Here is a 26,063-nt window from a genome sequence, read left to right on the forward strand (position 1 = left end):
CCGAGGGTTGAGGCGAGGAGAGAGAGCAGGCATTGATGGCCCAGGTAGGTCTGGGGGGGCTACTGCTTGCCGGGGAAAAAGGACCTGCCTGTGTGAATGTTAATTCAGATCCTACACAATGGCCGGTCAGAAACGCATCCGCATGTCCACGTTTTTTTCTTCGAGCTTTTCCTGTCTGTCTCTGTTGCTCTCGTGTTGCATACCAAGAGTTGTAACCCTTTTCAGGCCAAGCCCATTTTTATTGTTATGCAGAGCCCAGCACAGCAGTGCTTAGGTCCATGGTGATGTTGCTAGGCTGCCATAACATGCACTAACACTTTGTTTTGTTTTCCAGCAGGTCATGTCAGTTCGTCCAGAGCTTCACCAGCACTATGTGCAGGCCTGCCAGAACTTAGGCCAACCTGAAAACCCTTTCATTGCTCATGTGCTTCAAGACGCTGATAAAAATGATAAAATGTAAGGAAATAACAAACAGTGTGTTTCAGATGCTTCTGAAAGCCTTAAACAAGAGAGCAGGACAAGGAATTGAACTATGAGAAAGTTAATGCAGTTTTAGGCTTAAACATAAATCATGTTTAGCATTTACTGCCGAAGTTCTGGTTTGACTCATCTTGACATCATCTTGGCAGAAGTGTGTAGCTATATATCCCTTCTGGGCAGCTTTACAAGCAGTGAAATTTAAAAAAAAAGTGAAAAATGTACAGGATTGTGCCTTTGTGTCCTTTAAATAAGCCAAACCCAGTGTTCAGTCATCCTAACTCCCTTCCTTTTGTCTTGCTCCTGTTTAAAAAGCCTCAGCTGCATCCAGTTAGCTTCCAGCTGGTAATGCTTCCCTGAACTGTCTCTGAATCTTGCCAAGGTATTAACTACCCAAATTCTCTTTCATTATGCGGTTAGGCAGGGCTTCCTCTCAAGGATGCTCCTGGGGTCAAAGTTAATTGTCCTTTGGAGAGAAAACTGGAGAAAATACAGTGTAGTGAACTGATTTGTGTTAGATTTTGATTCTGAGTGCAGGACAGAGTAAATAAAGTGAACAAGTGAAAGATTATGAGGTAACCTCCAGGATAGTCTTTATTTCCATCTGCCTTTCCCTCATCTTGCTTCTTCCTGCTTTCTGTTCATGTGTGCTCAGTGTGGTCTTGCAGCTGTGCAGTGACTACAGACTATCAAAAAGGACAGTGCTGAGGTGCAGCTTGAATCACATTGTCTGTCATGGTGTTCCCACAGGTAGCAGCAGCAGCTAACAGCATGCGAACACATCAGTGAGGGTGGATATGGATACATCTCTTATCTGGAGACAGAATTAATTTTTCTGTGTCATTTTACTTCTCCCCATGTGCTCACAGTTTTATGTTACAGCAGCTGGACAGAAGAGATCGCATTAAAAATAGATGGAAATAATAAACTGGTTCCTGTGCAGAGAGTTACTGATGATGATCTTCAAGTTCTTGCCTCTGTCTTATGCCATACTACATTTGTCACAGGTAAGCTTTTTTCATGTATGTTTTACATTGCTGTGCTAATATAAGAAAACATAAGCAGTCGTGATTTTATCCTTAATTACTCTTTATTTCTTTTTGCTTAGAGATCAGTTAATAGTAGATATGCATCTGTCACATTCTTCATTCCTCTTCTTTTTCAGGTTTGGATCTTAGGTGTAATGTATTGACTGATGCTGGAGCAAAGCACATAGCAACAATCCTCCAGGTGCCAAAATAATGTTTTTCATTCAGCAGTGTATTGTTTATTTGTATATAATAATACTTCTCTGTGGAAAACTGGAGACAAGAATGCAGTGATTTGGCAAAATGCCCTTAATTTTGACTCTTGCATCCAAATCTGTCCCACTAGAAGCTCAGATTGTATTCTCTGGGGAGATCTTTAATTTCTGGTAGAAAAGCATTTAACTTTTGGCTAGGGTGTCATGAAGAAAGAACAGTGGGGTAAACTGGGGAGCTTTTAGGTTTGCAGCTCAATTTGACAAAGGAGATGGTGGTAGTGTCAAGTGTCCCAGAGCCTTTGTTTCAAATACTTTATCATCTCTGTTAGCTTTTTTTTATAGGTCTAAACATAGGAAACTTTAATGCTGCCTTTTTGTCAGTGTAAGCAACAGAATACAGACAGAAAATGGTGAGCTGCTACTTGGTGCCTGTATTCCTGGAGTTCAGGGAGTGCCAGTGAGTTCATACAGTGCCTGAAGGTTTGAATCTGAGCCTGATCACCTCTCTTGTTTGGTCGTGCTGAACACTTTGGTTCCTTGGTAGTTTCTGTAAACCCCATGAGGACTTACACACAACATGTTTTTCAGCCTTTCTGTCATCATCTGATGAGCTTTCGCATCCTTTAACTACTTCTCCAAATCAGGGCTGCCTGAAATGCAGTGAAGGGCAGAAGTTTTAAGGATTGGTATGATGCATCTCCATTTTCAAAAAGGCAGGCGTGCTCTGAAAAAAAGTCTGACTGATTTCTATTTTCCTTGTTCCTAAGGAAAACTCCACTCTGCGTCACCTTAACCTGATGTTAAATGATATTGGCACAAGTGGAGCAGAGCTGATAGCCACAGCACTTCATGTGAGTATTTGTCTGGGAGGTTTAGACAATGGCATCTGGGTTGATATTTTTGCTGTTGATGAGCAGCACTCGCTGTCCTGCCAACATCAGTGCTGGCTGAAAGGGCCCTCTGTCTCCAGTCCAGTCAGAGTTTTGCTGTATCAGGGGGATTGCTTGTTTTCCCAAGGCAGCCTTCAGAAATCAGATTTCCCACAAGAGAAAGTCCCACTGTGCTGCCATTAACACTTAATTATCACAACTACCACAGCGGGATTTTTCAGTGTGAAAATGCTGTGCTATAGGGTATGTAATGCCATCAGAATGTATTACATTAGCCTGTAACTTGATGTCAATGTTTCTCTTGATTCATGATGCCCAAGACATGTTTTCAAAACCTTGCCTTACAGCAGCAACCTAAACCCAACTTTGTTATTTTTAATGTGGTTTCCCAAGGAAATGAGGCTTGTGTGTAAGACTTGTTGTGTTTGTGAAATCCCTCAGGTGAGCTCGCTTTTCCTCCTTCATGGTTTTTGAACTCTGAACTGATTTCAGCTCAGTTTGACAGGCCTCTGAAATGCTCAGGTTGCACAGTAGTTTGCAAGTGATCCCCAAAGCTGTTTGTGCAGCCCCCCCCAGCAGAGTGTGCTGAGCAGGTGGGTGGCAGAACCCAACCAGCCTGGTAGGCCCTTGGCTGTGTGGGTTCCTGCTGCCAGGCCAGGCAGGGGGGGACCTGGGGGTAAAGGGTGGGGGTGTCATTGAGGATGGAAAGGGAAGGAGAGGCTGTAATGAGATGCTGCAGCAGGGAAGGGCTACCAGGACATGTGGAAGACATAAAAGCCATATGAAACCAGGCTTCATTAGTTCTGCTGTTCTTAGAACTGGTTGCTTTGTAGTCACTTAATTACTCATAATCTCTGGTAATGAGTGACTATGGTGGTACCTGGTACCAAGGAGTTAAAAAACAAGACTACTCTGCATTGCATTTAGGGTTTTGACAGTGGATAGATGCTTCCTATCTATTGAAATTCTGTGGAGGGTGAGGGGAATAGATGTTGACTCTGTCAGACCTCTGATCAGAGCTTTATCTTGCCAGAGGAGTCTCCAGTCCAGCTCAGACTGACACAGAGATTTGACTCTGCACCAAGTAGTCCTACCAAAGGCAACCAGCTTTGCTGTGCTTTGCCTGGTCATGTGAATTAAAGGACTATGAAAAATAAAACAAATTCTATTCTTGTTTAAAATACACCTACTAGATTTAAATAATTTTTTGTATAATTTGCATTTCAGCTGCCAATTTAGGTAGAAATATATGACTGGGATGTTTTAATGAGTGTGGCATTTATGAACTAGGGAGAAACAAAAGTTTTCAAACAATCAAGGTTTGCTTTCAGACTCTCATGCATTTGATTCCACAGAGGGGAGCCTGAGCTAACTGCTTAGTCAGTGTTATCACTTGGACAGAATTCTTCTGGAGGGATATTTTGTCTTTGTGTGGCAATCAGCAGGATTCACAAGAAAAAGGAGGGTGTTGTTTTTCAGGCCATTTAAAAGCATATTTTTTTAAATTATTTTGTCTAGAGGAATGAAACTCTTGTGTACTTGAGAATGACTGGAAACAAAATAGGAAACAAAGGTGGGATGTTTTTTGCTTCAATGCTAGAAATTAATTCAACCCTAGAGAAGCTGGATCTTGGAGACTGTGATATGGTGAGTAACACAGTAAAATTATCAGCAACAACAAAAGTGTTTCAAGGGTATTACAGAGGTCCTGCAGTGCTTAATTAGGGGGAAATGCCATCTGTCATAATTTATTTTACTTTTTGTCATAGCTGGAGGTAACACAAGTTATATGTAATGTATGGAAAGGCATGTTGCATAAAACACCTGTGAAGCTGTAACTGATGATATATCAGAGCCACTGTGTCCCTGGGAATTCAGGTGGTTGGCTTGCACATTTTCCAAGGTTTGCCTCTGACATCCATTTTTGTTATGCTCTCTAAGTTCTGTGTAATTCATGTTGGAGGAAGGACTAGTTACTCCTTGGAGGTTCTGTTCCTTCTAACAAGTGCAGTTCTGTAATGCCTGGAAGTCACCCAATCCTGTAGCTCTGTTGCTCCTGCCAGAGCTCCATCCCCAAAGACAAGCACAAGAGTGCTGAATTGGGTAGAAAGGCACCCAAATGGGGCTTAGATAACTTGCCACCTCCTAGAGCTGGGTGCTGAGACTTCTTACACAGTGTAGAGGGAAAGTCAGGAGGGTAGAAATGGGTCAGTGCACTAAGCAGGATGCTTCCCACTCTAGCCAGTGAAGCCTGTGGAGGGCTTTTAAAAACCTGTGGGGTACAGCAGGAGATAACAGTGGGAGCTGTGACCCTCCTCCTGGTGCAAGGTCCCAGCACCCGACTGATGGGGTGTCCTTGGGGGATCATGCCAGAGGGGCTGGAATGTGGAAGTGGTGGTTCTTCCTCTTTGGGAGAATTTGGTCCTGTATCTTGCCCTCCAGGAGAGAACTCTAACTGAACTAGAAGTGAAATGAAGAGGGGCCACTCTCAGCCTTCTTGTAAAGAATGTTCATCCTTTCAGGATATAGAGAACTGTGTGTTGGGCAGAAGGAGGCAGGGAAGGAGCTGGGGTCAAATGAAAATTTTATATTGTTTCCTGGAATTACAGAATTTGCTCCTAAATTAGAAGGGGAAATACTCCTCAGAAACTGTAAAAGGGTGTTATGAAAACAAACAAGGGAAGTCTAGCCAGTGTGGGATTTATTTGAAAGCTTAATATGTTTATGCTTGGTAGGGAGTTGATAGCAAACTGATTTAAAATGAAATAGCTTTGGGTGTAGTTCAGCCTAACTGGAAAATAACGTAAATATCAATTAGTAAGCAAATGAGAATACAGAAATCTGAACTGGCCTGTGGTCTAGACTCTCAGTGCTCTGCACCACATTAATTCACATTTAATATGAATTTACCTAGTGGGTAAATCTTACTTAAGGCTTTTACCAAAGACCTTAGGGAGCACACAAGCTGATTTCAACTTGTAAATCAGGGACACTAAAATACAGGATCAATTAAATGGACAGTATTTTTGAGATGCATTGTTCTTTTTCTGAGTTGCCAAATTTCCTGGTCATTCATACTTTGTAGTCTAATTTGACTCTATTATTCCATAAGGATTTGGCAGGTATTCTCAGAGAATATATTGTGTCTGTAAGCACTTGCCTACTGCACTGGTGTCTCTCCAGAGCACATCGAGGCAGAAATAACAGTATTTCCAATCTGAGCCCATCTGGATGTTTTTTATCTTCTGACAATTCTAAGAAGTTGTACTAGCTTGGTAGCTTGATCTATGTGCTGGACAGGTTTCTTTAAGGAGTTTTTGTGGTTTTTTTCATTTCTAGGGTACACAGTGTCTAATAGCAATAGCAATAGCCCTGAATCAGAACAAATCACTCAAAGCAATAAACCTGAGTCGCCCTTTGCTGTACAGCCAAGAGGTAAGTAAGCAGAGCACAGTGTCACCTCAGTCAGAGAGAGGAGCGCGAGTGAAGTCAGTACTGATGTATTCATAGACACTGAGCTACATGGTCTCTGGGTTTCCTTACAAAGTGAATTAAATCATTGCAGAAATATTATTTTCCTCTTACTGTGCCAAGTTTTGTGCAGTCATGGGCTGCTCCTGTGGAAGGTTAATTTTAGAAAAATAAATTATTTCTTGGTACGTGTTCACTTGTTAAGTACTGGGCTAGTGGTGAAGGCTTGATCTTGGAAAACCAAGTATTCCTGCTGTTACAGCATGGAGTGCATTGTTCTGCAAACTGAGGGAGAAATGCAGTTTATCAGGAAATGAAGAACAAAAGATTGCTGTTTTTCTGAGCAGGGGGATATATGGGCAAGTGCCAGAGCCCCAGCCTAGAGAAGAAAGGCAGACTTCAACAATTGCCATATTCACTGGGCTCCGGGGTTTTGTTCTTTCACTATGTGAACTTGAAGCATGAATTTAACAAGTGAATGGACCTCATCAGTGTAGAACCTATGATGCTATCCAAAACAAAGACACCAACCCTCCCAAACAATGGAGCACTGACGGGAATCTGCAAGGCAGTGTTTGCTGCGGGCAGCCCCGCAGGCTACCGGGTGCAGAGCAGCTTCTGGTCCTGCTGGAGGCCTGGCTGCAGAGCTGCCTGCAGGGGCGGTTCCAGCAAAGTGGCAGCAGTTCTCAGACGTCTACCATAGGTACAGTATTTTCCTGACCACAGGATAACAACATTAAACTGTTATGAAGCTTAAACTATCATGGTCTTCCTAAATCCCCAAAGGTGAAGTTAATAGTTAAAACGGGGTTTAGTTGTTTCGTTTCTACCAAGGGCTTGATCTGCCTAAATCCAGTTTTAGAAGTCAATTTAAACTACTGCTATTGAAAATATAAGCCACTAAGGGCCTGGTCTGTAGCTGTGGGAGACTTTATTTGCCATTGTTTCCATCCTCTAGCACTTTTACGAGGCTCCTGTCTTGTTGCCTTATTTTTGACTCACAGTATTTACTAATTTTCTTCACTGAATGTGACAACTTCAAAATGAACTTACTTGGTGTTACAGTGATGGGACATATTGTTTTTTCCCATAGCAATACTGTTGGTTTTTTTTAATGAAATAATAGACTAGCATCATGGTAAAATACTTTTAGTGTTAGTGAAAACTAACTCAATATTCAGTTTTTTACCTGAATCTATAAGGATTCAAACATTGATGCTCCTGATATTTACAGGGATGTAAATAGTAATGTAAATCTGCAAAGATCTGTCTGGTATTTTTATTATTTTTTTTATTTTCAGCATTATGATAATGTATTGTTTCTTGTCTATTTTTAATGCAATATACAAAATAGGACACTAATAGTGACCACATCTTGCTGTTAGTTGTGCATTTTCCTTTTACTGAAGCCAAACCATATCTCATCCTAAAGTACAGCTTAATAAAACTGAGTGTATGTTTTTAGGAAGAAACCACAGTTCATATAGCTCTGATGTTGAAAATTAACTCTTCTCTTGTGGAACTACATCTGTGCAAGCATGACATGAAAAACTTTGGTGTAGAGCGACTGTGTGAGGCCTTGTATAGAAACTCCACCCTGAGATACCTCGATCTTAGCTGGTAAGAGTTATGTCACATAGCCCTGACTATTGTTAGACACTCATTTTCTTAATTCCCCTTTAAAAAAACCCCAACAAATATGTGCATCTCTTTCAGTAATAAAATAACCCGTGATGGTGCAAAATGTTTGCGAGAACTACTAAAACAGAACCAAACCCTGGAAATCCTAGATCTTCGGGCAAACAGAATAGAAGATGATGGAGCCACCTTCCTGAGTGAAGCCTTGGCTTTGTACAACACCACTCTTCGAGCGTTAGTACCCGTGGGGCTTCCCCAGAGACAACTCTTGAGTATAAGAAACTCAGACTTGGCACTGGCTGAACTGACATCATAGTTGTGTCCTTTGTTACCAATCCAAAGAGAAAAGTCAGGAAGTTCTGAAATTTTATTTCCATTTTTCTTAGGAGGAAAAAAAACAAAACACAACAGGAATGATGGCTTGGGATTCCTTTGCCTAAGCGTGGATGTTTCCCATTATTGGAGATGTCCCAAGACCTGTGAGACATCCTAGGGTGCTAGCAAGTGGCCCACAGGTCCTTTCAGAGCCCTGCAGCTTGGGGAGCCGGCAGGTCAGATGGCACAGGAGGCCTGTGCTTGGGTAACTGAATTAAGTCCCCTGTAGCTTCATGTGAGCTAGAGGAGTAGAAGACTAGGCCAAGAGATGCCATCCAGTCCCATGTGCCAGTGCCTCACGTTCACCTTCCCACTGCCAGGCCGTCTCATAACTCATCCCCTTTTCCTTGTTCTTCCTCTTTTTCATCCTGTATCCATTGCTGTGTGGCCTGATTTACACGGGTTCTTCTATTTCAGGTTTTTCTGGGGTTGATGCTCACATCCATTTTGTAGTGGTTCATCTTCCATGTGATTCACAGCTTTCTCAGCCATTCTAAAGAAGGAGGGGGAAGGCAATTAGACCTTACTAGTTCTTTTTGCATCTTTTAAAGCACAGGGCCCTGTGACACACAAAGGAAAACAAACCAAGAGGGTTACATCTTCAGAGTTTTAAGATAATCAGATTCCATGCAGGGAAAATGCACTGTGTTTGTTGATTCTGATCTTCCAACACTTAAGGAAATCCTCAGGTGAAGTTAGCTTCAGGTGAACCCAAAAGAGCTGTAATCTCTCCATCAGGGTGTATTTTGTAGCTGCCTTAAACCCTGCCCTGCAGGATGTAAAAGCTGATCAAAGGTGTTACCTGAAGCCATTAGTTTTAAGTAGTAGACTGAGGAGGTGGTGGCTCTTAGGTGCCTCTGAAAGCCTTCCAGGTCCACTAATATAAAAATAACTGACACTCCACAAAGATCAAAGCTTATCCTGGATAAATGCCAAGGCCTGGTCTTCAAAGCAGACTAGAGATGAGACCTGGTCACCGCACACAAGTCTGAAGAACTGAACAGTGAACAACCTGGCTGCACGATTCATGGAGGTGCCTTTAGAAATACTACAAGTCAATAGTCTAAACTGCCTTTAGTCACCTGAGAAAGATTTTTACAGTAGGACAGGACTTGGTACAAATAATTACATTATTGATAACAAATATAATTTTTAATATATAGTACAGGATATACAGCAATATATAATGATAAAATATAATAATAAAGTCAAACAGTTTTAACTAAGAGATGGGAATTCTGTCATTTGGCACACTTTTGTATAACTATTTTCTCTGTTTCTTAGGTTGTCTGTAGTAAGCAACAATATAGGTGGGAAAGGGCTTGTAGCTCTTTCATGTGCAATGAAAACAAACATGGAACTTTCCAATATTTACATCTGGGGGAACAAATTTGATGAAGCCACCTGTATAGTAAGTGTTTGCTTCTGAGCTCTTCTAAGAGCATTGGGGTTGGTTTGTTTGTTCTGATCTGGTTTTACCATCACTGAGAACACTACAGCAATTTGTGAACAAGATTCCTTTTTGGGTTTATTTAATAACTATAGCGTGGTGCTGCTGTAATGAGACTCACTGGGCAACAGCGTAACAAAATGATCCAGTACTTGCCTATCGTGTGTTGTATTCTAGAGCCTTCACTGCAGCTAGAGTGGGTTATTATACATCAGACTCTTGTTCTTACTCATTTCAGGCGTTTTCAGAACTAATTCAGACAGGCCGCTTGAGCCTGCGTTGCACAGACGTGGAACCCTATGAAGTGGACGGGCACGTTCACCTCGCAGAGCTCTCCCATGGCCTGCAGAAGCATTACTACTGGACACCAAGTTATGGGGAGGTGATGAACAAAGATGCCAATGCCAGTCTGGCAATTGTGGCAGTCTCAGAATACTTGTGAGTGAGGTAGCAGCTCAATGCTCTCCATTTGCTTGAAGTTTTCCTTTCTTGTTTCTAGTAAAACAGATTATACCGGCACCAAACCTGCTGCATGATTTTTCTTCAGGGTCTTTAGTCTGGAGTTGTTTTGCTGCAGTCTTTTCTATTGCACACCATTTCCTTCACCGTGCCATGGCTAGCTGCAGTGCCAGGGTTCCCAGGTGACAGATGAATTTAGCATAATAACCTTTTCACCACAGCATAGTGCACCACGAGTGACACCAGGTATTCTTAGCAGTAACAGGGAGTAGAACAGTCACTGACTAGAGGCATGTGAAGAGTTCAGACTGCAGATGCATGAACTCCTAGCAGCTGAACTACTCTGCTCTATTTAGAAGACCTTATCAGATCAGGATTTTTATCAAATGCTTCTTTTAAAAAAATATGCAGAGGCTGGTTGAGAGCAGCAGCAGAGCCTATGGATAGACTATCATGACCACAGAGTCTTCTTCTACATGGCAGCTGCAGAGAAAAGGCTGCCCAATTTGCCCTTCCTGGGCTGTGGCCTTTGCAGTCAGGTTTCCATGGAGTGGGTAGAGCCCACAGGTAATGTTGCTGCACCTCTGCAGGCTGGAGTACAGCCAGGCAGATCAAACTGACTAAAACCCCCAGGACTGCTGCTGGGCAGCAGCTCTGCCTGACAGCAGATCAGAGCTGCTGCAGGACAAGTTTCCTGTTAAAGGTAAGCCAGGTTTGGGTAAACCTGCATGTTGCTACTGCCCTCTCTATACCCTCACCTTTTCCTTAGTAATGGCTTTGATCTTTATCCAAGAGGGACTTTTTGTTTTAAATAAATGAACTTCAGTGTTAAGCTACTATAATGCTGGAACTTTAAAGCTAGTGAACCTAGTTTCCTGGTATATAAATGGTATTTTGATTAACTTGCAGTGTGTACTAGCTTCTTGTATTACAAATGAAAACCACCAAACTTGGTTTCATTATTCCATCCTGCCTCTTGAAAACTGTTTCAAAAGATTTATATCATATCCATGTGGCAACTCTTACATGTGAACAAGACAGCATTATTTGTATAATAGTAGTTAAAAATTGTTTAATGCATTGGATACACATTTAGAAGTTTGGGAATCACTCAGCTTGTTTCCTTTGCACACCCACTCTGCTCATACCTAAGATCTCTGCTTCTAAATAGCAAAAGTCACCAAATAGGACAACAGAGGTTTGCTCAAAGGCTTTCACTAGGGCAATCTTGCATGTATATAAATGTGCCTGTTAAAATTAGTATGGAACAAGTAATAGAATAATCCTTGAATGTAGGCATGCAGGCAAAAGACAGGAGATTGAAGTACAAGGGGGGAGGGAGGGGAAGATTAAGTAATTTCAACTATAATAACTAAGCAGCCGTGATGTAACTGCTGATGTTCTCTTTCTGTATTATCACAGTGGTAGTGTAGAAACAGGGACATGTGGATTCCTCTCACCAGGCTGAAATGACCAAAGTTGTACATCCTGTTCTAAGTGTTGTGTTGGGTTTTTTTTCTTTCCTCCTTTCCCCGAAACACAAGTTAGTCAGGCTCTGATGATTCAAAGATGCACTCAGCATCAAAACAGGACTTAGAGGTAAGCCCACAGAGCAGGTATGTTTGTTCTACTACACACAAGTTGACAGGGAGTCTCTCTCTGCACCTTCCACTTTCTTGCCTGCTAGAAACAGTATTTAAGACCTAATCAAGTTTTCTTCACCCTCCAGACCAGGATCTCACCTGTGTTCTCTTCACAGAACAGCTTAACAGATCTGACACCCAAAAGGTAAGGGCAGAGCAGGAGACCAGAAATGAAATATCCTTAACCTGTAGTCATCTTGTTAAGCACAAAGTCCATAGGTCATGCTGTAAGAACCCTACTGTAGAGAGGAGCTTATATTTTAACCACTGTTGAACAGGAAGAAGAGAGCAATGAGAACAAAAGTTGACAATCCACTGGACATTATTGTTTGAGAAGAAGCTGCATGCTCTGAAAATGTGTAAAGTTGAAAAAAAAATAGGCCTGTATTATCAGTGTTTGTATTTTTCTAAGTGTTGCTGCTCTGGAGCCTTGCAGGTTATACTGATGGTCTGAAGAGAGTTCTCTCAGTACTGAGACGTTGATTATATAGAATTTCTTGCCAGAAGGACCACTGCAAGATTCAGATCAAGGTATATTTTTTCCATATATCTTTCTTTCCCTTGTCCTGTATATGAAGTTCAGGTTAATTTCATTGTCAAGACAATTGACACTGAATTTGGGCATTCTTTAATCTACTGTGGTAACAGGGAACCAAATCTACTAAGCCAGTCCCAACTCTACCCACAGCAGTGTTTTATTTTTAGATGTGGTAAGATGGCAACAATATCATACACAAAATATAACAGGAAAAATGGTAAAATATATCTACTTTCAAAATTGCCAGTACTTTAATACTTGTGTTCTATCTGAACCTTTGTTTAACAGCCCATAAGAGAACTCTGCATTATTGACAATGTCCATAAAAATAGCTCATCTGCTATAGTTTATTTTGATATTCCTTTGTAAGAAAGGGCTGCAAAGTAATTCCTACTGAATTCCTGCCAACTGAAATAATTATTTTTGCAAAATCCTGTACTGCTTAAAGAGGCCTATATGAAAGACACTTATTTCTCTGAAAAGTGAATCTTGAAATGCTTAAAGGTGTATCTTGTGTTCTTTGGAATAAGAAAACTTACATAGGATAGAAATGTTTGTTTTTTCTGAGTTGGTTATTCCAGTAGCTAAAGCAAGAATAGTCCTGCCCTGTAAACCATTGTTTCAGCTTCCAGAACTCACAGTAATTTGCTGAAAAGCAGCATTTTTGCCCCAATTTAAAGGGCAGGAAAATGACTAACCATCAGACCAGTGGTACTGAGTGCTCAAGCCACCACACCACCTTCTGTAAATCAAACATTTTAGTAAGAATAAGATATAGATTCTGATAAGGAAATTCACTGAGCATCTACTTCTGCATAAAAAGTACCTCTTCAAAGCACTCTGTAAAAACCCAACAAAGCCCCAAACCAAACAACCCCCCCAAACACCTCAAAACAAGTTGAAAAAAAAAATTAACCAAAGAATCATTACACTACACTGTATTTGGAATATAGTTTTTGTTTTAATTTAGTTTGAACAGACTGGAAATATCTTCTATGAGAAAAATCAAGTGTGTTTACTGCCAAGAGGAAAATGTAACCATCCTTTCTGTGTTAGGGCTCTGTGTGTCCTCCTGAGAGGGTGCTTTGATGGTGGTTATTTGAGGCTGTTTCCCTCCTTCTTTGGTTGCTACCCCTTGCAGTTACAGACAGGAGACACAAGGTGAGGGAAAATTACAAAACAAGTTTATTAAAGTCTAACATAAAACACTTCAGGCTAAGTATGTACAACTCCCTCCCTTCCCAGGGGTTTATAAAATTGAGAGTTGAGCTATATACAAATCACAGAGGAAGAATTGTATTTACATGAAAAATATTTTTAAAATAATTTAACCAAAAAATCAGTTATTAGTCCTTATCTGAACTTAATTCTGCCAGGCTTACCAAAAGCCTCTCCAAGATCACAGCCCTGAAATCCTTAACATGGGACTTGTCCATACTTGAGAGCTTTTTGGAAACACATGATTTCAGAAAAGTTGTCATGTTTTGTGCCCACATTTAGGCACACACTTGGAAGTGTCATATGAGGAGCTATTCTCGCATAAATATTCCCAAACATCCAATTCAGAAATTTCTCAATACAGAATAACAAAAAACTTGCACCAACTTCAGTATTAATTCACTGAAATGGTGTGATAAATCATGTCATTTTCTCTAAATTACTGTTAATGGAATTACTAAAATTTTCTCTTTCCTTTCACAGGTAGGTCTCAAGAAGGAGATGTTTGCCTAAAAAGATTCCATGTTTTCCAAAAATAATCCCTTACAGAAGCTACCAATACTGTTACAAAGCTTGTAGCTCCAAAACAAACCTGGGATCCTTAAGCCTAGGAATTAAGATGTGCAGCTGATGTCCACTCATCTATGGACAAAAAGGTACAGTGCAGACCTGCTTCTTTAGGTCCTACAGCACCCAGCCTGAACACACCTACAAATATTTTTTTTTATATATATATATATATTTAAAATCTATATTCTAGTAAATGAATACATTTCATAGAGATCATACCTCAGCAGCTGAGATATCTTCATGAAAGATGAGGATAAAAATCAAGCCTCTTAGATGGGGACTCAAGAGTGCAGGTCTCTAAATTATTGCTCCAAGACAAGACTACAAGCTTGTGTATTCTATTAAGAAAGGTTAAAACTGTTGTCCTGTAAAAAATAATTATCTTCTTTTCTATAAAGAAAACTAAATGACTAATAAAGCAATTGTTACTGTTACAAGTATCTAAACAAATCCTTTATAAATCTAAGCACTGTATTATTTTAAAAAGTATGAAATCTAAGAATACAGTAATAAGCTATAATTTAGAAATACAAAAACAATCCAAACAAACATTGTTATGGAATGCATTTTCTGTGTAGGAATGTGATTGAAAAAGAAGTTTTTTCCAGAGCTAGTTCTCTCTTGTGGTCACTTATCCTGGGTGTGTTAAATCTTCAGATACGTTTCCTCAGGTAACAGCAGCATAGAACTACTTTATCTTCCCAAGCTGTTTAAATATGACATCTATCCATTGTGTGGTATGGTTCTATTTTAGCATTCATGACTAAGCCTCTGTCTATCCCAAGACTTCTGCTCTATTTTCAGAGACAGAAAGTAAAGAGGAGCCTTATGATAAACTACACAGAGTTTGCTTTTTTCATAGTCAAGATCCTGATCTTTGTAGTTCTTCTGTCTTAAGTGGCAAGGCTAAGGAATCCTTCAGGTGCTACATCAACAGCAGAAGCTAAAAAAAGAAAATGAGGAAGAAAGGAGGAAATACCAAACCAACAGAGAACTTAATCCATTGTCCTTTGCCAGCATTGTGAAGGACATCAGCTGTTCAGAAATACTGTAGCACAGATAAGCAAAGCAAACAAAAGTCAGGCAGCTGTGGCAGTAATTAGCTTCAGTGGACAGTGTTAGAGATGCCCACATTAACAATGATCCTGATAAACATGGCTGTGCTGTCTGTGGTAGACTTCATCAGCAAATTTGCCATATATTAAAGCATAAAATATAATAAAGAAGCAGAGTTTTAAACATGCCACAAACTAAGATGATCAACAACACAAAGAGGTAAAAGGTCTATTACTTCACAAGGACGAACAGGTAGGAAGAGGGGGGGAGGGGAGTCATATAGTCATGCTTTGGAGTCCTCCAAGAAGTGTGTTTAATTAAGGTGCAGATTAATTATTACTCTATGTAGAACAGAATCAGTTAAGAGGTATCTCCTATGTTCTATTTATCAGTGTCTGGACACAAGGCATCAGTGGAAATAAAATGCTAGCACCAAGTAAATAACCAACAAATAATATCTTTAAATGCATTGTTGGTACAGTATTATGACTGTTTCCTTACTATTTGATGATTACTTAAATAATGCTTACATTATGTTAATGGCACAAACTGGCAAAACAGAGTATAAAAGTACTCCTATAGTCAACTAGTCTGTAACTAATGACCCTATCAAGACACTAAAAATGTTGCTTTTTAAGAATTTACATTGCTAGTAATAAAACATACCTTTATATGAGTCTTGCTAGGTACCAGTTTTGTGCAGGTACTGTGGGCAAGTGACACGAGAGGTAAAGCAATTCATAAATACTTCAGGTAAAACAAACCAGTCATACTCTAACAAAACCTTGCCTGGAAGAATATCCATCTGCTTTGTTGTGTTCTTCCTTAATGCCCCCTCATGTAGTGTTCACTTACAATTTTCACAGTGAAGGGCAGGGTTCATTTCCTCTCTTGTACTTACAGTCTAGCACAAGCAGCAGCACTACTGCAAAAAAGGGATTATGAAGCTGATTCATGCCTCACAATTGAGTCAATGCATCTTTTTCTCTCACCTACGACATGCATGTTTCACTCTCCTTTTGAGCAAATGTCGCTATTTGTGCCAAACCCAGGGCCTTTTAGGGATGTCAAAAATAAATCTGGGATGAGATATAACAATGCCGGATTCACTTTAAAAAAAAGAAGTGACTTGCTGGAAGAACACCCAGTAGTATCTAAGCCATTAGAACTGTCTGACTTACCATGCTGCAGAAAAAAATTAACCTTCCTTTACTTGCCTTATCAGGAAAATAGACACAGAACTCCTGGTCAGACCTCAACTAAAGATGGCTACTTCTGGCAGACAGCAGTAATTCTTTGCAAGCTCCTCACCAGAGCACTGTCTATGTTCTTCCATCATCTACCATTATACCACCTTGGAATGCAGGAGTGCAAACCTGTCAGGTACATCCAAATTATGATTTTCCTCTTAGACCTCTGGGTTAATATTCTTAAACTATCAAATATGGCTTAAAATGTCTGCTCTCAAATGACATTGTGACTCATCAGATCAGCAGGAACATGGGAGAAAATCTCTACAATACATTAACATATTTAACAAAAAATTCTTAAGGCAAGTGTTGCTGGAAAGAAATAGTCTCCTGAAAATGTGTTAATTGCAAATAGAAATTTGATTGTAGATTAGCACAACAAAAACCAAAAGACAGCACTGCACAATGGAAATGCCTGACAGGTGTCTTTATACAGAGGAAAAAAAACAAAACAAGTCCAGTTCAAGACGTTTGACTGCTTGCTTGATCATGTTCACCTTACCAAAGGTGTGCAAGTTCACTACCAAATTACCTTGGTGGCTCTGTACTGCACTGTCAGTATAGCTGCTGCAAGAAAATAAACTGAGGTTCTGAATATCCAGTCACAGCAGATCTTAGTAATGTTTCTGATGAAGGAGACTGACCACCCGTCACAGGAAGCAGCATCTGATGGTCTTCAGTCCCAATGGGAAGAGGAAGTGCTAATGACATCTCGGAGGGTTTCACATCTATGGACTCCGATAAAGGACTTTTCTGACTCTGAATGGATTCTTGTTCATTGAAAGAATTATCAAGTGCATTAGAATCGGGGGGAGTTTCAGATCCTGGGGAGAGGAAAAAGAAAAAAAGAAATGTTCAAAGACTCCTGTGCAAATTCTGCAAGTTCCCTTTCAACTGCCTGTTGAAACAAACACTTGGTGTGTCAAAGACCACCTGGGCAGCTGGGCTAGCAGTGGCTTTGATGTGCTGTGAAGCCAGCAAGGGCTGACAGTCTGATGGAAGCACCAAGAATCACACCCTCTGCTGCCCGTTGTGTGACAAGGGGACGGACGATCTAGGCAAAAAGGTCCCTGTACACTGCAGGGGGGGCTGGACTAGATGACCTTTCAAGGTCCCTTCCACCTCCACACATTGAACGATGCATTCCAACCTGAGCTCAGCTTGGCACGGTAGGGAAGATAACAAATCATTAACATCACAGTGAACAAAGAAGCATTGGATAAAATGTAATTATGAAGGTATCCTTGACATTTTTCACCCCTGAAGACCTAAGTCCAAGCATCCTCTTTTAACTGAGATGGCAATGTACCATACACCATGTATCCATAAACTCCTTTGGAGGAAAACATTTAACTCCAGCCAGACCCATTACAGTTTTTACCCAGTCACTTGAGAAATTATTTTCTATTCTTAATTGCAGTCACTCTTAATGGATTCCCCACTGCCCCCCTGTTCAAATGTGGTCCACTGCTGTTCTTGGACATCTCCCTAATTAAGCTACATCAGATATTTAAACCTTCCTCCAAACAAGTGTGCTCCAAAGCCTGTTCCATCAGTGGTGAAGCACTCCTGCCTGCCTTCTGTCTCTGTGAGAGCTGAGCAGCCTTGGCAGCTTTCCCAGCTCACACACTCAGGTTCTGCTGGGCTCTCTCCACACTGGCTGCTGCTCTCACCTCGCCCCTGCTTCCACTGGGGTCTTCCTACATGGGGCATCTCACGCTTCTGACACTGAAAACTGCCCCTGCCTGTGGCTCTTATTTTCTCATCCTCTCCCTCCCAATCCAGACATACACAGACATCTATTAGACCTTTTCCCATATGACAGAGGCAAGGGAATTACAGTTAATGGAATGGACAGATAACAAGGTGTAGGGAGGCAGTGTTGAAAGAGGCTGGCTATCTGAACATCTCTGAGTTGTACTGTAGGCAAATAATACATCTTCCTAATCAAAATCTGCTATCTAGAACAGGAATTTAATGGATTTAGGAAGTCTTTTTAGAGCAGTCCTCATAGCTGGGAACATCTTGCCAGCTGTCTGATATTGCATTTGCTAATCCAGCTCAGACTTGGATTAACATTGACTGCATGTATAAAAAACATCTTTCAGTTACATTACAAATATTTGTGCCTTCAAGATACAAAGTAATTCCTGTAACCAGTGTGCCTCATTCACCTCCTTACTACCCTTGAGAAGACACACTCCTTGGACCATATTCAGAAGAGGTAAAAAAATGTCCTAGAATTCCAATGATGTCTTCACCTGGGAAGCTCTCACAAGTCACTAGGACAAGGAAGTAAATATTGATGTACAAGAATTCTTGCCAGCAGCAATCCACTTCCAGTTGCTCAACATGTCTTTGCTATAGCAATGCAAATGCTTGAAAATTGGTCTCAAATCTACTTTAAAGAACATACTTTATGCTTTAAAAGGTTTAGGTACCTCTTAAGTGGGTGCTTTTGGCTCTAAAGAGGAATAATACCCAAAAATCTTTTTATTTTCTCTAATTTTAGGCCTGGGTGAGCAAAAAAAAAAGTTATTCAGCACAGAGGACAAATCAGTTGATGCAATTTCTTAACCTTTCTTTACACAAGGAACTCACCTGTGTGAACTTTCGTTTTGTGCTTCTTAAGATTTTTTATATCTGTGTAAGAATTTCCACACATTTCACAGATAAATGGTCTTTCACCTGTAAAAAAAATATGATTTGGCAGGTGGAACAATCTTAAAATTGAAAGAAAAGACAGACATATAGGATAATAGATTTCAATGCTGTATTTTAAAATACAACTTTGTAACATTTTGTTAGTCTGTATTCAGAATAAATTCCTTTCCAGAAAAATAGTTTAAAACAAAAAGCCCCCAAACATTAGAAGTAGAGCCATGATCAGAGATGTAACACCTATGGTGTTACACAGATAACAGTCTGAAAAAAGGTAATGAAAAAAAAGATCACAAATACTTTCCTTAAATGAAGTGAACACAAGATACATAAATTAAGAAACGGTTACTTTCATGTACAGCACAATATGGTGTATTTTAAAGGCAAAAGGGTAAAGGTAGGATAATATTTATAGTGCAGGAAGCAGCCTGTCTGGAAACTGACCTGTATGGGACCGAAAATGTTTGTTGAGCTCTCCAGAGGAAATAAAACTCTTTTCACAAATGCCACAGATATATGGCTTCTCCCCTAATGGAAACACAAGGAGTTTGTTATTCCAAGATAGTAACCAGAACACACTTAAAGAACAAATAAAAATGAAAGGGAGGTGATGTCCAACGGGAGAAAGAGCTCCCAAAACCGGAGTCAAGCGGAAAGGAGCTGGATGACAATTCCCAAGCTGCAGATTTCCTGCTCATCATCCCTCTCCAACCCCTCTGCAGGAAGCCTGTGCTCCCTGGCCTGGCCAGCCCAGCCCCGTGTCTCCCTGTACCTGTGTGTTTCCGGGAATGGGTGATGAGGGAGCTGGAGACAGCGAAGGCCTTCCCGCAGCTGTCACACACGTAGGGCTTCTCCCCCGTGTGGCGCCGCACGTGGTAGGTGAGCGTGCTGGCCTGCGCGAACCGCTGCCCGCACCGGTCACACACATAGGGCTTCTCCCCGCTGTGCTTCCTGCCAACCAACACACACACCCCTCAGCTCCTGGCAGGAAGGGAGCCAACACCCACCGCCAGCTAACGTTCCTCAGTGCTTCATCCCCAAAGCTCCTCGTGCTCATCACCTTCTGTGGGTTCCTAACAGCGGTGAGTTTGGTTCTGGGTTAGCGTTGTCAGGGAGTGAAACTAACTGCCTGTGGAGTCTGGGAACTGGTAAATCCAGGATTTTGATGGCAGCTGAACTGAACTTCAGGCCCTGCACATGGAAAGTGCACCACCACCAGAACTCGACGTGTTTTGCATTAGAGTGTCTTGAAAGATGAAATTATTTTTCCTAATAAGGGAACATGATTCCTGCTCCTGCCAAAAAATGCAAAGAGCCCCACGGGGTTAGCAGTGGACAGTGAGAACTGTTCTATGTCACTTCCCACCAAGGAACTCTCTCCACTTGGGGGCTAGAGGCAGTTTAAAACAACACCCACACCACTGCCATAAGGATACCAGTGCCTATGCTATAACATCCATCAATTGCAAATCACTCTCCTAATGAGCAAGTACGTAGATGTAATTATTCCCTTGTGCAGTGTGAGAGAAGACCCAAGAGAAAAGCAGAAATGACCAAATGATGTGAATGTGTAATTCTTGCTCACACTGCAGTAAATGATCCTGTTTAAATAAGCATTTGGAAGATCTTGCTTTTGCCCACCTGGCATGAATCTTCAGATTGCTGGACGTTGCAAACTGCAGATTGCAGACATCACATTTGTAGGGTTTCTCTTCCCCATGATGCATCCGACTGTGGAACACCAACTGGCACTTCTGAGCAAAGCCTTTGTCACACAGCTCACACTTGTATGGCTTCTCCCCTGCAGACAAACAAAGCCCACGTGCATTTACAGAAGAAAGCTTTCCAACCCATCACCTGACCAAAGCTCAAGTGTCTGGCCAAGTACAAATAACATCTCATCAGCCCACTGAAGCGGGACAGACCAGGAATACAGCAGGTAACAGACCTTTTTTTTGGGGAAAAAAAAAAAACAGGAGTAATATTTTTAATAGTACCATTTTCCCCACATTCCTTTAAGAATCCTACTACTACACTTTCAGGCTTTTTGTTTGCTATGTATATTCATGATTCTGAATATTCAAGATGAACAACCAGTAAATCATCCACTTTTTCTTGCCTGTGAAACAGCAACAGGTCTTCAACGTACAGTCCGGTGCTCACTGATTTCTCATGAGTGTCTGCTGAGGAATGCTACAGGTACTTCTCTGGCTGTCCATGTTCTCCTAGAGGTCAACAGACCCATTAAACAACCATGCAACTCAGCAATCTTAGATGACAAGTGTAAAAGAGCCCCTGTCTGCATTTCTGTGCCAGTGTGCATTCAAACCAGGAACTCAACAACTTTCAAGTATTTTGTGCACATAAGACCTTCAAAAAGAAAAATATTAGACACCTAATCTGCCACCTAGCAACTGACACTGTGAAATTCCCTACCTACCCATGCAAAAATTGCCTGTACAACACCCTCAAAAGTCCAAAGTGCAGCCAACTATCCCTGGATACTGCTCATGAGCTCCATCTCGCACATCAATCTTTGGTCAATCAGTGGCTGACAACGTCTGAAATCCTCTCCCTTGGTTACTGGAAAAGCAAGGCCTTCTCTTGCTGCTGTACCTCAATAGATCCTCCTTCATCTCTTTACATCTCCACAGCTCCCTGGAAAGAGCTACACTGCTGGCTTCTGCTCAGAGTTTTCCAAAGGGGAAAAAGAGCAAAAGTAAACTATGTATTTATTAATTTATTTATTAATTTAATCTGGTGCACTGTTACTTCAGAATTCTGAATGTCAGCCAGGAGAGGAAGAAAACTACATCAGCCAGGTCACTCTGCTGCTCCCTGAGCTCAGCACAGCAGCAAAGGCAACAGAGAATGGCTGTGCCGGATCAGCCTGAAGTCTTCCATCAAGTCTTCCACCTCTAGGGAAGAGCAGATGAAAACACAAGCACAGTACTTCTCCCCTACGTCTTCCCAGGCTCCAGCAATTTGCTCTTCATAATCTTTTAAAGTCAGACTTGCTGTCTTAACTTTTAAGTGTTCATAATTGATTGATCTTGGGTGCTTTGTCCAAGTAGCTCTTGATACAACACAATTCAATCCCCTGCCCTACCTTGTCACAAGGCTGCATTTTCGCCCCACTTTTGTTATCAAACATGTATTAGGATTTAAGATTTAAAAGCAAAGCAAGAGAAATTATGGTATCAAGTACTATGAGTTTTTCATGCTCTCCTAGTATTAATTTTTTGGCACTCCATCACTCTGCAGAGTTAAAGTGCAGCCAGCTCTCCTGAGTCTTTCCAGAAATCAATGTTCAGACTAATAAAAGTCCCCTCTAGCTATTAAAGGTAGAAATTAAGATTTTGTACTGAAAAATGCAAAAGCATCTCATGCTACCAGGACACAGGTACTCTCTCCATACGTGTTCCAGCAGCAGACAAGATTTCTGGAGGAGGAAGTCAGAACGCAAAGACCTTTACAGCCCTGCATTTACAGGCTGTGACTACAGCTCTCCCCAGTCCACGAAGCCAAGGCCAGCAGCTTACCTGTGTGAGTTCTTACATGTGTTTTCAACTGATTGCACTGGGTGAAGGCCTTCCCACAGAGCTGGCACACGTATGGTTTCACTCCCTTGTGTATCCTCATGTGTCGACGGAGGCTACTGGCTTCTGAGAAGACTTTTCCACAGGTGTTGCACACCGGCTTGGCTTTGGAGTACTTCTGGTCGAGCTCTTCTCCCAAGCTCTCCAGCTGGTAAGTGTTCTTTTCACTGGCTATGTTAGACATGCAGTGCTCCTTCAGTGCACAGCCCTGCTGAGCTTTCCCCCGTTTCTGTTTTGCTGCAATAGTCTGAACCAGGATGTCCTGCGCTGCCAGGGTTTCGCTTTCCACCACAGACGCCAGTTGTAGTTCAGAGTTATCACTGCCTTGGGCAGCCTGTTCTGTGATCTGGGTGGCCAGCTTATTTGCATCTAAAAACATTTCAATGGATGTGTTCTCAGTCACATCGCTCTGATACTGGACGGATTTATTCTGTGTGCTTTTGGGGGAGCTGAAATTCTTCTTTTGCTTTTTGGCCTGAGGAGATTTCTTCTCTAAAGCTGTTTTCTTTGCCTGTGGTTGAACCAACTCTGCAGAAGCAGCATCTGCTTTCTCTTGGTTATTGTAATCTCGGAGGGTCAGAAGGCAAGTCTGCTGATTCACTTCAACGTTGCCAGTGATACTGGATGTCTCTGTAGAAGAGGGGTTAGCAATAAAAGCAAAGTCTTCCATCTTGATTTTGCATTTAGTGACCACTTCTTCTACTTTGAGATAGTCGGCAGCCTGGTGGATTTCTTTAACATTCCAGCTGCAAGAAAACAAGACTTGAGTGACAATATTCTGGGCAAAACAAACATTCTTTCTGCACCAACTGTATCAAATACAGGCAGCAGAGCTACAGAAAAGTTACACTGTCAGAAAATGTAACTGAACACACAGAGAGGGATCTAGTATCTTCGTACTGTCCGGAAACACTAGAGTTACAGTTATTCTGGAACTGATGGCCCATGTCTAGCAGGGTCTGCAGATCCACAGAACTGAGAATGTTAGTTTCAGTGACATGCCTTTTGTAGAATTTTAAAGTCCACTTGTAAGGCAGTGAGGCTAGACATGGGGTCATGGGTCCAAAAAAAGCTCAGAAATCACAGCATGAAGGGATAAACCACTGGAGAATAAAGCACATAAATGAGCATTCTATAATCCTGCTGCCAGAAGTCTTAAGTAATTTGCAAGTGGCGCATTCACCTCAGCACTTCTGTGAGGCAGGTATTAATCTTGTTTTATAAAAAGATTTGCAACCAGTCTTAATTCTGTATCAGCTGGACCCAAACAACATCAACACCGAGGAAGTCCTCATTTAAACTGCCATGCTCTGTTTTCCAGCTCCTGCAACACATGCCTCGATGGCTTAGAAAAAAATTGATCTGGAAAAGGTGGCAACAACTACCATCAGTGCCTTTATGGATTTACAGCACTTCAGAGGGAGATGAATGGTAAACAACATAATTCTCAGAATCTATTACACAGTACATGTAATTAAATAGTAAATAACAAGCCACAATTAGTCTCTGTACGTGAATACAGCTGTTTTAATATCCTGTGTAATACTAGCACCCAGTTCAAGTGCACCCTCCTGGTGTCCCTCATGCACCTGCCACATGACAACAGTTTGCAGAGCTGCAGTGGTCACTGAGAGGGACATGGCACCAGTGACAGGCATGTGGGCACACCAGCAGGTATCAAATATTTCTCCCTGGGTGAGAACAGCACTTTCACCTTCCTCTCCCTTCAGAAATCTCTACTGATCAGAATGAATCCAGAAACCCTTCTGGTTTCTGGTCCCAGACAGACAGCAAGGACCCTGCAGTTTCTGCTCAATCACTGGCTCCCCCAGTAGCTGGGACACTGCTTGACTGCTGTTCATGCTCACAGCCAATTAAGAAAACCACCCCCCTGCATCTGCATGCTTAAATTATCAAGCATGAGTCTTCAGACATCAAAAGCAACAAAGCTTTTCTACAATGCGTTTGACAGCAGACATTGAGAAAGGAGTTAAAATCCTGGCTTGTACACAGTCACACCTCCTTTATGAGGGATAATCTCTCTCTCTCCCTGAGAGAAGAGCACTGCACAGAATCCTCACCCTGCATGAAACAGCACAACGGGCACAAAACCAAGGCAGTAAAGGGTGGAAACACTTTCTCTGTGAATCCTTTTGGACACTGTAATGTAAGATTTTGAGTAACAGACCATGCAGATTTCTAACAAACCTGTTGGTTTTTTTTCCCAATCATGCCTATCCTCATGTACTCCTCAGACTTGAGTCTCTACTGTTTATAAAGTTTCTGTGTATTCTCTGCAAAAATGGACTCCTATAATCCAACTGCAGAAAGTGCACACTTCTCCTCCCCTCTTCTGGTAATCACATCAGATGGTTAATCCCTTCCAATCCCGAGGGAAAGACTCAGAGAGTGAAACTATCAACAACACAGCTCTGTTTTGACACCCACATACCATGTAGTATTTTAAAACATACAAACAGATGATGTTCAGCTTGTTAAGATGCCTCATACCCAGCACTATTTGTTCCTCCAGAGCTTACTACAACCAACAACACACCCAGTGCTGCCTTTAACACCACGTTTATTTCCCTTTTTTCCTTCCCCCCCTCTAGTGGAGCCGTTACCTGTCCAGGTTTAAGTTTCCCGTATAAATAAATTCCAGGAGTTTTTGGAATCCATCAGCTTTCACTTGAGTCTGATCCAAAACCACGTTGTTGTCAGAGGCATCTCTGTAGAAGGCTCCGAAGTACTCGCTGAAGGAGGCGAGCACGTTCCTGTGCGCTCTGAACTGGCACTCCCCGATCACCACGGTGCAGTCGCACAGGAACCCGGCTTCCCGCTGCTTGTTCAGTCTCTCCAGGAGGTGCTCGCAGTGGTGGGAATACTGCATCCTGGCAGCGCGCTGCAGCCTCTTCGTTCTGACGGAAAAGCAAAACAACACGGATTCACACGCGAGGTTTAACTTTGTTTCTCCTCCCACACACACAGTGGAGCAACTTCGTGACTCAGAAGCCCCGGCGCGGAGCCCTCGCGGGGCGGTTTGTGCAGCAGCGCTTCTGCACGGGCACAGGGAGACGGGCGGCCCCGCGGAGCTCGGGGAGCAGCAGGAGGGGGAGAGGGCGCAGCCACGTCCTTCCCGGCCCTGACCAGAGGATTAGCTCGCCGAGCTCAGGAGCTCTCCTGTCAAACCCGCGCTCCGACGCCCGGGGCAGCCGCTGCCGGGGCACAGGGGCCGGGACGAGCGGGGCCGGGCTGCGGGGAGTCCCGCGCGGCCAGCGGGCCCGGAGGAAGGGCCGCCGGGCGCCAGGAGCAGCGGGGCTGCCGGCGGGCCCAGCAGCCGCGGCCCCGGAGCGGCCCCGCCGCGGGACGGGACGGGACGGAGCTCCGGACGCCCTCCCCTGCCGCGGCTCTCGCCCTGCCCGCCTCGCCCGGCCGGGCCGCCCGGCAGGAGGGCAGCGCCTCACGCACCTGCGGGCACGGGGGGAAGCGGCGCCTCCGCCTCAGGCCGCCATCTTGGGGTGACGC

At 42.4% G+C, this 26,063-nt stretch overlaps 2 protein-coding genes across 4 annotated transcripts; one reads left to right on the forward strand and one right to left on the reverse strand.

Annotated features, from left to right (window-relative positions):
- LRRC34 (leucine rich repeat containing 34) lies at window positions 1-10,002 on the forward strand. Its single transcript, XM_051626399.1, has 11 exons — window positions 1-44; window positions 335-456; window positions 1,360-1,484; window positions 1,643-1,707; window positions 2,488-2,571; window positions 4,129-4,257; window positions 5,950-6,045; window positions 7,547-7,701; window positions 7,798-7,953; window positions 9,379-9,505; window positions 9,783-10,002. Exons 1-11 carry the CDS (start codon window positions 36-38, stop codon window positions 9,984-9,986), a joined length of 1,272 nt encoding a protein of 423 aa, XP_051482359.1. The 5' UTR covers window positions 1-35; the 3' UTR covers window positions 9,987-10,002.
- MYNN (myoneurin) lies at window positions 8,065-26,063 on the reverse strand. 3 transcript variants are annotated; one of them, XM_051626397.1, is made up of 9 exons: window positions 26,007-26,063; window positions 25,163-25,456; window positions 22,482-23,284; window positions 20,581-20,740; window positions 19,712-19,890; window positions 19,384-19,467; window positions 18,880-18,966; window positions 16,811-17,102; window positions 8,065-8,587 (listed from the first exon to the last, which is right to left on the reverse strand). In XM_051626397.1, the coding sequence occupies exons 2-8, from the start codon at window positions 25,426-25,428 to the stop codon at window positions 16,834-16,836; spliced, it is 1,848 nt and encodes a 615-aa protein (XP_051482357.1). In that variant the 5' UTR covers window positions 25,429-25,456; window positions 26,007-26,063; the 3' UTR covers window positions 8,065-8,587; window positions 16,811-16,833. The 3 variants fall into 3 exon arrangements, with proteins under 3 accessions (XP_051482357.1, XP_051482356.1, XP_051482358.1); XM_051626396.1 differs by lacking the exon at window positions 8,065-8,587 and having other exon boundaries at window positions 13,347-17,102; XM_051626398.1 differs by lacking the exons at window positions 8,065-8,587; window positions 19,712-19,890; window positions 20,581-20,740 and having other exon boundaries at window positions 13,347-17,102.

The sequence above is a fragment of the Apus apus genome, chromosome 8 (assembly GCF_020740795.1).
Source record: "Apus apus isolate bApuApu2 chromosome 8, bApuApu2.pri.cur, whole genome shotgun sequence".
Classification (NCBI taxonomy): domain Eukaryota; kingdom Metazoa; phylum Chordata; class Aves; order Apodiformes; family Apodidae; genus Apus; species Apus apus.

Coding starts and splice junctions, on each gene's coding strand:
- LRRC34 (XM_051626399.1), top strand. Junction 1,708..2,487: donor ACATAGCAACAATCCTCCAG/GTGCCAAAATAA, acceptor CTTGTTCCTAAG/GAAAACTCCACTCTGCGTCA. Junction 7,954..9,378: donor TACAACACCACTCTTCGAGC/GTTAGTACCCGT, acceptor TCTGTTTCTTAG/GTTGTCTGTAGTAAGCAACA.
- MYNN (XM_051626397.1), bottom strand. CDS start 25,428: ATGCAGTATTCCCACCACTGCGAGCACCTCCTGGAGAGACTGAACAAG. Junction 20,741..22,481: donor ACATGTAAGAACTCACACAG/GTAAGCTGCTGG, acceptor GTTTGTCTGCAG/GGGAGAAGCCATACAAGTGT. Junction 19,891..20,580: donor AATCTGAAGATTCATGCCAG/GTGGGCAAAAGC, acceptor GTTGGTTGGCAG/GAAGCACAGCGGGGAGAAGC.